General features: G+C 37.7%; 1 protein-coding gene across 1 annotated transcript in view; it reads right to left on the bottom strand.

The window, feature by feature from the left end:
- LOC108356474 (chaoptin-like) overlaps positions 1–12,540 on the bottom strand; it is a 313,273-nt gene that overhangs the window by 65,900 nt on the left and 234,833 nt on the right. Inside the window, exon 8 of the mRNA XM_017607582.1 lies at positions 230–358. Coding sequence (XP_017463071.1) covers positions 230–358 — 129 coding nt within the window. The remainder of the gene's footprint in view (positions 1–229; positions 359–12,540) is intronic.

The following is a 12,540-nucleotide window of genomic DNA, read 5'->3' as shown; positions in this document are numbered from 1 at the left end:
AATGTGATTTAGTTGTTTTTAGTGGGTGCTTAAAAAGAGTTCTACACCCAATTTTTTTGTCTCGACATAAATGTTCAAATATAACAGAGACAGACTCAACTTTTTTTATTCATATATTGTGATACGGCTTAATGTGTTTAATTTAATACAATAACAAAAAATATATATATATGAAAGTTTGTCCTTTATTTACTCTTCAAAAATATGGTCAACGTAGCTATACGCTTACCATTCAGTCTATCCTCACGTGTGTAGTAACGTGCTCGCCGCTTGGAAAAGCAAACAGCCATAGCCAGTATAATAACAATAATTAAAACCAATATAATGCCACCCAGTATGGCGAGAGTATTAAGGCCACCTGAAAGTAAAAGAAGGGAAACGTAAAAATTTACGGCTGGTAGTAGGGAAAGTAAGAGATGTGAAGCGAATGATTAAAGTTAAGTTCCCATTGACACTGCCAATTATGTTGTTCATTTACTGTTGTGAACAGGGGTGTCACTTTGGTAAATTGTTATCAAAATTTTTAGAAAAAATTTCGGTAGTAGAGTCCGACCGACTCCCATATTTTGGCCGATGCCGATTAATCGGCCTTAGGGCAAAGAATCGGTCAATGCCGATGCCGATAAAGAAACAAAGACAAAAGAAAAACATAAACCAATAACATTACGAAACACATAATCTTTCAAGAATCTATTCGCTTATTTATGTACATTAGACTGCATCACCAAAAAAAGTTGCGGTTTTTCCGCCGGAATTACAAAACTTATTATATTTAAAGACGTCCACCAAAATATTTCGGAAAAATATTAAGATTTAAGCGAGCTGGACCGATTTGAAAATACCTCTAAAAATGAAGTTTTTTATGAATAAAAATAGTTTCTTAAAGAACTTTTTGTAAAAAGTCACCTCAGATGACAAATTAGATTAAGCTTAAAAAATCTACATAAAAATATTTGAAAATCTTTTCAACGGAATCGTAAGAATGAGATTTTTGATGCTGTTTTTTTTACTTTTTTCAAAGATTGGTTTACGAAAAACTTGAAACACTGTTTTTATTTCTGGCCAAAAAAACGTCATTCGTGTCCCATCTTGTTTTTTCGAATACCAACACATCTTAATTCAACTTTGAATGACGTTCGTTCATCCTACATTTCTCTTCCATCCTTTGAATGAGTTTATTAGCAAAGAAATAAAAAGGGTAAGAAAATACCTTTCCAATGACACCTCTTAAGTCAACATCGGAAGAGTTTGGGTTCAGTTATTCAAGTTTTTCCTATACCAATCTTTGGAAAAAGTTAAAAAACATCTTCAAAAATCTCATCATTACGATTCCGTTCAAAATTTGTTTTTAATTTTTTTAAATATTTTTATGCAAATATTTTAAGCTTAAACCGTNAACATCGGAAGAGTTTGGGTTCAGTTATTCAAGTTTTTCCTATACCAATCTTTGGAAAAAGTTAAAAAACATCTTCAAAAATCTCATCATTACGATTCCGTTCAAAATTTGTTTTTAATTTTTTTAAATATTTTTATGCAAATATTTTAAGCTTAAACCGTTTTGTCATTTGAGGGGATTTTCTAAAAAAAAATCTTAAGAAACCCATTTTATTCATAGAAAACTCCATTTTTGGAGGCATTTTCAAATCGGTCCAGCTCACTTAAATCTTAATATTTTTCCGAAATATTTTGGTGGGTGTCCTAAAATGTAATAGATTTTATAATCCCAATGGAAAAATAGTACCGATTTTTTTTTGTATGGGGAGTGATGCAGTCTAATATACATACATAAATATGTATTAAAAGTAGTACATATATCGCCTATGCTTACATATCATTGCAATACTTTGTTCCATAGTCTTTTTCTTATTCAATGTTAAAAAATAGTTTATTCGAAATCACATTTCTAAGTTGTACTCATAGTTACGGTGACCATATTTATGGGAGCCGAATACGGGACAAAAATAATTTTGCGAATTTTTTCCACAAATGCTAAAAGATCTTAAATCCATTTTAAACGATCCTAGATGTATTAGCCTTAAAACAGCACCACTGTAGTAGCATCACACAACATCACCCACAACAGTTTTTACAAAAAAATCGTTAAATTTTAGTATAATGAAGTACAAGTTTGAAGTAGCTGGGACTAATCGTTAATTTTTGGCAACGTTTTTTTTTTGTTTGGTGCTACGCATTTTTTTCATCCAAAGGAAGTATGTTCGAAAATTTTTTTATAGGGAAGCAAATGAGTAGCACGTCGCACTTTATTGTACTCATTTTAATGAGATACAAAACTGCAAGCAAATTTTTTCTAAATTTTCTGATTAAAAAGTGCGATATTTTGGTGCAACTTTGCAGAATTAATTTTCATTGTTTTTGCACAAAGTCGGATATTTGGATTTATTTGGTTTTTATTAGGAAAGAGGCTTTACTTTCATAAAAAAATAATAAACAAAAAAAATAGGCAAACTTCGCTAAAGTGTATAGTCCTAATTTATATTTTGGTCACTGTATGTATTCCTCACTTCGAGTCAAAGGCTTCCAGATTGAAAAATAATAACTGATAATGGAGAAAGTTGCGATCATATACCAATATTATTTAAAACAGGTTCATAGGCATGCCATTTTAATGAGCTGTTAAGGCGTCGAATTAACGAACATCGAATACGGGACAAATACAGGACATTAAAAGAAATACAGAACATTTAGCGTCCCGTATAAAATTAATTAATTACCAGGACAATTGGTCAAAAAAGAGGACTGTCCCGTATAATACAGGACGGATGGTCACCGTACTTATAGTAGTAAAAACATGCAGCCTCTGCTGACTATAAAGGTATTGTATTGAATACAATTTATTAATAGACAGTAACCGTAGATTTTTAATGATACAAGTATTTTTGTAACGTAAACAATTTAACAATCCAGTGAAAAGAACCCGAAGGATTTAGGAATTCACCGATTAATTCTAGGATAATCGTAACAATACTTACAGTAACGACATTTTAGCATTCTTCGGGTATTTCCCCTTCGTTTATTTAATGTTTCTTATTTTTTTATGGAAGTGTAGCTCGTTGTCTAACAAAAATCATGTTAGTAAAAATTTCAAACTCTTTCTTTAAACATTCTGAGTATGCAGTTGTGTAGCCCATTCAATTTTTAGGACTTGTTATTGATTTTTGGAAATTTTTTTGTGGAAGGTGTTGCGGATTTTCTCCATACAAAAAAATGTTTGAACATACTTTGTTTTAAAGAAAATGCGTGAACAAAAAATTTTCAAAAATTAACACTTACCTAGCTACCTCAAACTTGCACTTTATTATACTAAAACTAGCAGACCCGGCGAACTTCGTCCCGCCTGTCGGCAAAATCAACAAACACTAACGCATTAATTTTTTGTATTGAAACATTTCGGTCCAACATTTTCTCCAACAGTTCACGTTCATGATTTTCAGTGATGCATTCATCTTCTAATATTACGGTTTGGTGGTGAACATTGCCATCTCAAATAACCTAGCATAAGTGTATATGCATACCAAAATACGTAATAGCTTCAGTGCGTTTGAAAGGCGCCACTCACCCTTGTAAAATGGTCCCGATTTTCTCTAAGAGTATGGGATTGATTTCATATACATACATACATACATAGTATCTCCATACCAAGTTCCAGTAATCTATCATGAACGCTTCCAAAGATACTTATTTATTATGAAAAATTCGGTTTATATGGGAGGTGCCACGCTCCTTTTCAAATAGTCCGAATTTTTCTTCACGAGTATGCGATTGATTTCATATATATCCATACCATGTTCGAGTACTCTATCATGAACACTTCCAGAGATATGCAGTATAAAAAATCCGGTTTGTATGAGAGGTACACGCCCTTTTTCCAATAGCCCCAATTTTTCTTCATGTATGTGCGATTTATTTTATATATGTATGTCCATACTAAATTCCAGTACTCTATCAGGAACACTTCCAGAGATATGCAGTGCTAAAAATTCCGTTTCTATGGGAGGTGCCACGCCCCTTTTTCTAATAGCAACAATTTTTCTTCATGACTATGCGATTGATTTTATATGTGTTGAACATACCAGGTTCAAGAGGTTCTACTACTCTATTATGAACACTTCCAGAGATATGCAGTGTGAAAAATTCTGTTTCTATAGGAGGTGCCACGCCCCTTTTTCCAATACCCTCAATTTTTCTTCATGACCATTTGATTGATTCAATATATCTCGATACCAAGTTTCAGTACTCTACCATGAACACTTCCAGAGATATACCCACAGTATGAAAAATTCGGTTTGTATGTGAGGTGCCACGCCTCCTTTTCCAATAACGAAAATTTGTCTCCATGAGTATGCGATTGTTTTCGTATATCACCATACCATGTTCGAGTACTCTACCATGAACACTTTCAGAGATATGCAGTGTGAAAAATTCGGTTTGTGTGGGAGGTGCCACGCCCCCTGCAACAAGCGGTATGAAATATACTTTACATCCGATACTCATACCTACCATATATGCACAAATAATTTCATATAAATCGGTTAAGCCGTTTAGGAGGAGTTCGACCACTAACACCGTGACCCGAGATTTTTATATATTAGATTTAAGAAAGTGCGTACTGAAAAAAATTATAAAAAATCTGACTAAACAGTTTCAAATTTTGATCAAGATTTGTTAAAATTGCGAAAAAAGTAAAAGGAATAGGCTAAGAATCGGCCAAAAACGGCCGATGCCGATGCCGATTAATCGGTCGGGACTCTAGTAAAAATGTAAATTTTTGTTTGTTTTGGTAGATTTTTGTTAAAGTATTGTCTTTGAAAAACAAATAAAACTTTTCGTTCCCACTTTATTTTGTGAAGTTATCTTTATATTATAAGTAGAGCTCGGATATTTATGCAAGTGATTATTTTTGTTTAACATCACAGAATCATTATAGGAAGAAGTGAGTTAATTTGGACTTATTATGTTTTGCATTTTTTCACATATTTTACATGTTTGCATATTCTCCTTTTTTTATATTTTGCATATTTTTGTATCTATTTTGCATATTTCCTATAAATAAATTATTATAAGCATGTCACATTGATGGCAGCTCTTGTTAACTCCGCACGCGACATACTGACCTCCCTCTGCCTCAATAGTAATGACCAGCTACGCCAGCATAGAACAAATCTAAGTTATTTGTGGTATGTAGGCAAGTGCAAGCGATGCTGTGAAAATCTTTTGCAAGTTCGCCAACTAATGCTCAACACCTTCTCTAAGTACAATCAGTGTTGCCACTGCCTTAGCCTTTAAAGTATCCATAAAAAATCGAAAACTGTATCCAAATGTATCCACCGAAAAGAGCAGACATTTTTACACAAAATAACTATGGGGAAAAACTCGGCCCCTTAACAAAGTTTTTCCCATCCTTAGACACGGATTTGGGAAACAAAGGCCCGTAGTTATAGTCAAAATTAAGTCGACTCGTCAATTTAATTGCAGCTTTTTGACATAATTTTCAATGGGATACCTGTCAAAAAAGCTGACTATAACTACGGGCCTTTGTATCCCAGATCTGTTTCTAAGAATGGAAAAATACTGACTACAACTGCGGGACAAAGTTTCCGCATGTTCGATATTTTTTTACCACGATTAGATTCCCACAATTAATACATGCAAAAAATATTTGCTGGTCTATCAAAATAATACTAACTTAAACTAATTTTTACCTGTTACATTTAGTTCAGTGAATTGTTATTTCCTGCTATTATAGTTACAATGTTTTTCAATCAAACTGGTGGATTGGGTGCTATCTATGACATTTAAAAAAATCTCAAAAACTTGTATTTGTCTGTAAATTCCGCCTTCAAGAAAAATTTCTATTCCCGGCTTGTTTGAATTCTCGCTTAATGACATGTGTATAACTGAAAATTTAGAAGTTATAAGTTATTTTAAGTACAGTCAAGTTATTGTTGAAAATTAATGATCGGCATGGTTGTAAATTTCCTTTCAATGCTAAGAGAAGGGTTGCTCGGGATGCATTACATAGTCCTTTCCTTTGAACTTCGGACTAAAACCTGTGGAACTGTCAAACTACAATTTTACTCTCTCAAGTGAGAGTAAAAGGAGAACAGATGCAGAAGTGCACCGGAGCGAAAAAAGCACTATTTCCTGTAAAAACGTCAGTCGGTTTGTTTACATGTCATTTGGACAACAATGATTTGGTTGAAATATTACTAACTAACTATTAAAATCTAAACATCTTCAAATTTTTCGTCGTATACTTCCATTTTTTTTACAAATATAAGGTTCTTTGCTAACACCGCTTTCTGGTTTTGTTTGCACATTCAAATCAGCTGATCGTTTGACACTTTTCATGAACTTACAGAAAAAAAAAACTCCGGACTAAATCCTGTAACTTCTGACTAGGAACAGTTGCTCAGTTACTCTCTCAAAAGTGTTCCCACTTACAGGTTTTATGTCAATAGGAACGACTTCCTGTAAGTTCTGACTAAATCCTGTAAACCGGACTGTTATTAGAACAGACTAACAGCTAACTACTACAGGTCGGAAAACTTTATAAAATTTGCACACTGCTTGGTGTTATTAAATGCACGTTTATGTAGAAAAAAAATTAACTTTTCAAAGTGACAAGAATAAAGGAAAATTTCTTGCTTGGAGGGTGAGCAGCAAACTGTTAAAAATGTTATAATAGCTTGTACATAAATAAAAAATTTCCTTTATCTTACGGATACTTATGGGAAAAGGTATCCAAATTTACACTGAGCAAAAACGACGTGTCCCTCAAAATTTAAGGCGAAAATGTATCCAATTGGATACATATGTATCAAAACGGCAACACTGAGTACAATAGGTAGGATGCAATTCCGACTGGGCGATTTGAGACTGTCAAAAGACATAAAAGCATATCTTAGGGCATCTTCCATGGCCACATTTCTGGCAACAAACCAGTTGTACCTTGACACTGTGGTTTTCGCATACACTCCCTCACCAGTCTAGGGAGAGGAAGGCGAAACCATCACCTGATTTCCACGAAATTGAGTATCTAGAAGAACAGAGAGTTCTCTGTTAAAAAGCCATCAGAACTCTTGAGTGAACGCAGCTTTGTAGTTTGGTCCTTCATCAGAACTTTTACCAGTCTAGCCGTTTGACCTAAGGTTTCAATCCCGCTGCAGCCCTCTTCGCAGAGCGAATTATACCACGTTTCCAACGGCACGTAATCCGCTCTCCCATTCATAATTTTATCTCTCATGCGTAATTGGCACAACAGTGAAGTCTGTTCCCCTTGTGAGCGGTATTCTTTGCTCCATAGATTTGAACCAATCCCAGTTAGTTTGGGAGAGGTATTTCACCACAATGGTTCCATCCCTCTCTTATGAACGAGCATAGGCTACAGTACCGGAGGCATTGACGGCCCGGATCAGCGTTTAATTTCCGCAGTAGTCATCTGCCGATCCTTACCCGCCCTCCCCATTACGGCAATGTGGAGAGGGCCTGTTACGAGCTCACAATAAGTTGCTCGGGACCAAGACCTCCAGACGTAGTTGCTTGGAGGGAATAGCGAGGGCAGTTCTGCCTCGACCGACCCTTTCATCACTATCTATTTATGTATTTTTATGTATTTTTTTATATTTTTTTATATATTTTGCATAGTTCTTGCATATTTGCTGCATATATTTTGCATATTAAATTTGCATAAAAATCCGAGCTCTATGCCTGAAACATACATAGATGCAAACTGAGTAAACGGGCCCATACATGATACCAGAAAATTTTGGCCAATTTAAGCTGGAAAGAGATCTGTCATTGACAAATTTTTATCAAGAAATTGTTAGAGTTAATCTTCATATAAATTTACAAGAAAACATTAAATCATTTTTTTATAAGTGCCGGATGTTTTTTAGAATTAAATATTTAAATAAGAATCTAAAGGCGCAAAAAAATTGGGCGAATAAAATCAAAAAAAAATGTTTAAAACAGTTTCATAAAACATTTTTCATTTTATTTGCGTAGTTTCCTTTATGAGGCATTCGTGTCTGTCCATATGTATATGTGCATATAAAATGCGAATGCAATTAAAATTCTTTGAAGGTATATTGAAGTAATTCTTAAAATTAGTATACGTACATATGTATGTATTTATGCTGATGCGTTTTAATTGATAGTAATTTGTAGCAAACGGATGGTTCCGTGCGCAGAAGTCGAAAACTTTTGACTGCCATTCAGCTGGGAGTGGCCAGAAGCGATTCTTGTGCGTACGGTTCAAATCGCAGCTCACAACGTCCGGATATTTATATCCACGTATCCTCTGGGTAGCAACCAAACACCCGTTTGGGAGCGAGCTAAAGTGAGAAGGCGTAAAACTTCGCGTGCGCTGGGTTTGGGTCCCGCCACGTTAAAACCCCGCCCAATGAAAAATTCCAACAAGCCTCGGATGAGACCCCCTTTTTCTGATGACGACCACGGCAAACGTATAAAGGACTATGATTTAAGGGTATGCACCTGGAATATCCGGACCCTTAATGGGGAAGGTGCCTCTGCCCGGCTGGTTGATGTCCTCGGGAAGACAAAGGCTGACATCACCGCCATCCAAGAAATGCGATGGACGGGGCAAGGTAAAGTAAGCGTGAAGCCTTGCGACGTCTACTACAGTTGCCACGTAAAGGAGCGCAAATTTGGTGTTGGATTCGTGGTAGGAGAGAGACTCCGTCGCCGAGTACTGGCGTTCACCCCGGTGGACGAACGTCTAGCCACAATCCGCATCAAAGCTAGATTCTTCAACATCTCGCTCATCTGCGCCCATGCCCCGACGGAAGAGAAGGATGAGGCGTCCAAGGATCTCTTCTATGAGCGCTTGGAACGTACATATGAGCGCTGCCCCCGACACGATGTCAAAATCGTGCTTGGCGATTTTAATGCCAAGGTGGGCAAGGAAGGGATCTTTGGCGCCACTGTCGGAAAATTCAGCCTCCACGACGAAACGTCCGATAACGGACTGAGGCTGATCGACTTCGCCGGGGCCCGAAATATGGTAATATGTAGTACTAGGTTCCAGCATAAGAACATCCACCAAGCTACATGGCTGTCTCCAGATCGAAAAACGAGAAACCAAATCGATCATGTTGTGATAGACGGAAGGCATGCTTCAAGCGTTTTGGACGTACGTACACTCCGAGGGCCAAACATCGACTCGGACCACTATCTTGTTGTAGCCAAGATACGCACCCGCCTCTGTGCAGCAAAAAATGTGCGCCCAACAATGCAAGGAAAGCTTAACGTCGAAAAGCTGCAATCACAACAGACGGCCAATTTATTCGCCACTCGACTCACACACCTGCTCTCTGAGAGCACTCTTCAACAATCCGACGTACGCGAGCAGTGGAACCACATTTCCCGATCATTAAGTACCGCCGCCGAAGAAGTAGTTGGATTTCAGCGAGCCCGAAAGAACAACTGGTACGATGAGGAATGTCAAGAAGCCGCAGAGAAAAAAGATGCCGCCTACAGGGCCACGCTGCGATCGGGCGCAACGCGAGCCATGTGGGACCGTTATAGGGAACTGAAGAAGGAAGCGAGACGTATTTGCCGCAATAAGAAGAGAGAGGCCGAAATACGTGAGTGCGAAGAGCTTGAGATGCTGGCCGACAGGAAGAACGCCCGAAAATTCTACCAGAGGGTTAGGCGACTTACGGAAGGTTTCAAGACCGGGGCGAACTCCTGTAAGAACAACAATGGCGACCTAGTGACCGATGTCCAGAATATACTTAAATTGTGGAGGGAACACTTTTATAACCTACTGAATGGTAGCAGCGCTGAAAGTAGTGAGGAAGACGAACCCGAGTCCCCAGTCGATGATGATGGAGTAGCTGTCCCACCGCCTGACTATGACGAGGTACGAATAGCGATTACGCGGCTGAAAAACAACAAAGCTGCTGGAGCTGACGGCCTGCCAGCCGAGCTATTCAAGTACGGCGGCGAGGAGCTGATGAGGTGCATGCATCAGCTCGTATGCAGAATATGGTCAGATGAACGCATGCCCGACGACTGGAATTTAAGTGTGCTCTGCCCAATCCACAAGAAAGGCGACCCCGCCATACGCGCCAACTACCGCGGAATTAGCCTTCTAAGCATAGGTTACAAGGTCTTATCGAGCGTATTGTGCGAAAGACTGAAGCCCACCGTCAACGAGCTGATTGGACCTTATCAGTGTGGCTTTAGGCCTGGAAAATCCACCATAGATCAGGTATTCACAATACGCCAAATCTTGGAAAAGACCCGCGAGAATAGGATCGACACACACCATCTATTTGTCGATTTCAAAGCCGCTTTCGACAGCACGAAGAGAAGTTGCCTTTATGCCGCGATGTCTGAATTTGGTATCCCCGCGAAACTAATACGGCTGTGTAAAATGACGTTGAGCAATACCACCAGCTCCGTCAGAATAGGGAAGGACCTCTCCGAGCCGTTCGATACCAAACGAGGTTTCAGACAAGGGGACTCCCTTTCGTGTGATTTCTTTAATCTTATGTTGGAGAAGATAATAAGAGCCGCAGAACTGAACCGCTCAGGCACAATACTTTATAAGAGCGTACAATTGCTGGCGTATGCCGACGACATCGATATTATCGGTAAAAACAAGGGCTACGTCTGTTCTGCCTTCTCGGGATTGGATAGAGAAGCAAAGCGAATGGGTCTGGTGGTGAACGAGGACAAAACGAAGTATCTCCTGTCATCACACAAACAGTCAGAGCATACGCGTCTTGGCACCCACGTCACTGTTGACAGTTACAAGTTTGAAAAAGTAGACGACTTCGTTTATTTGGGAACCAGCATTAACACCAATAATAATGTCAGCCTTGAAATCCAACGGAGAATCACTCTTGCCAACAAGTGCTACTTTGGGCTGAGTAGGCAATTGAGAAGTAAAGTCCTCTCTCGTCGTACAAAGATCACACTCTATAAGTCACTCATCATGCCTGTGCTGGTGTATGGCGCGGAAGCATGGACAATGAAAGCATCTGATGAGGCGGCTCTTGGAGTTTTCGAGAGAAAGATTCTGCGAAAGATTTACGGACCTTTACGCGTTGGTGATGGCGAATATCGCAGACGATTTAACGATGAGCTGTATGAGCTTTACAACGATATAGACATAGTGCAGCGAATTAAAATTCAGCGGCTCCGCTGGCTTGGCCATGTCGTTCGGATGGACAGAAACGCTCCTGCTCTGAAAATATTCAACGCGGGCCGCGATGCTGGTAACAGAGGAAGAGGAAGGCCTCCTCTGCGTTGGAAAGACCAGGTGGAGAAGGACTTGGCTTCACTTGGCATTTTCAATTGGCGTCAGTTAGCACAGAAGAGAAATGACTGGCGTGCTGTTTTGGACTCGGCCAAAATCGCTTAGGCGGTTACAGCGCCAAATAAGAAGAAGAAGAATTTGTAGCAAACATAGCACTCGCACCTCAAAAGGTTAATTTGTTTGTTTACATTTTTTTGACATTATAACTAGCTAAAAGAGAGCGCGAGCTAGCTGTCACTTCTACCTTATTAATATGCCTTGGCCTAAAAAATTGGACAGGTATATAACGGCACACTATGATTGTTCACAAAAGAAGTGAAAAAATCAACGCCAGTTTGTTATAAATGGCAAGTTTTAAATGAAAAAATCCCTAAAGATCGGCTGCAAAAAATTAAAGAAAATCAACAGGAAATTTTAGCTGCATTTTGGTTGTTATACAAAAATTCCATGGGCTATAAAACTGCGTATCCAAAATTGTAAAAATTCAGAGTAAAAAGTTCGAAATTTACACGAAATTTTTTGGAAATTTTCGAAATGTATATATGTATGTAGGTTGAATTCTTAGTTTTTATGGGTGTGATTAAAGCGCAAACGATATCGTTATAAAAAAAAATTGCAAACAAATTTTTACTTGAATAACAAGGTGAATATTCAAAAAAAACTCAGTGCGTGTAGTCCCTACGGGCGGAAGAAGTGAAACTTAATAGAGGAATTTCAGAAAGAAAGAAATGTGCGATATACATACACATGTACATATTTTCTTATACCCTAAATACATATTTATTTTAATTTTTTTTAACGAGCTTTAATTTTTTATTTTTTATAGCCAATTGCTAAGTTTAATTATTATTTTTGGCTGAGAAAGCATGCATATCTACAATATTATTAATATTGTGGTAACTAAAGTAAGATATGAAAAGTTTTATTTCAATATTATTAATATTTCTAGAAAAACTGCATCAATGGTAGTCGCTCCTTTGGTTGTTGGAACATTTCTACAAATAACCATTTCCAATGAAAATTTTTCTTTGAAAAATTTTGTCAGTTCATCATATTCGGTCAGCGAAAAGTTGACATTGAAATCTCCTGCGAGAATTACAGGTCGATCATAACAGTCTACTTATTTTTATATTCATCTTCATCTTCATCTTCATCTNGCATGCATATCTACAATATTATTAATATTGTGGTAACTAAAGTAAGATATGAAAAGTTTTATTTCAATATTATTA

This window comes from Rhagoletis zephyria, unplaced genomic scaffold (genome assembly GCF_001687245.7).
Source record: "Rhagoletis zephyria isolate East Lansing unplaced genomic scaffold, Rhagoletis_zephyria_1.1 Rzeph_scaffold_00173, whole genome shotgun sequence".
Lineage (NCBI taxonomy): Eukaryota > Metazoa > Arthropoda > Insecta > Diptera > Tephritidae > Rhagoletis > Rhagoletis zephyria.
Note: the sequence above shows the minus strand (reverse complement) of the source record. Positions and strands in the feature narration are given on the sequence as shown.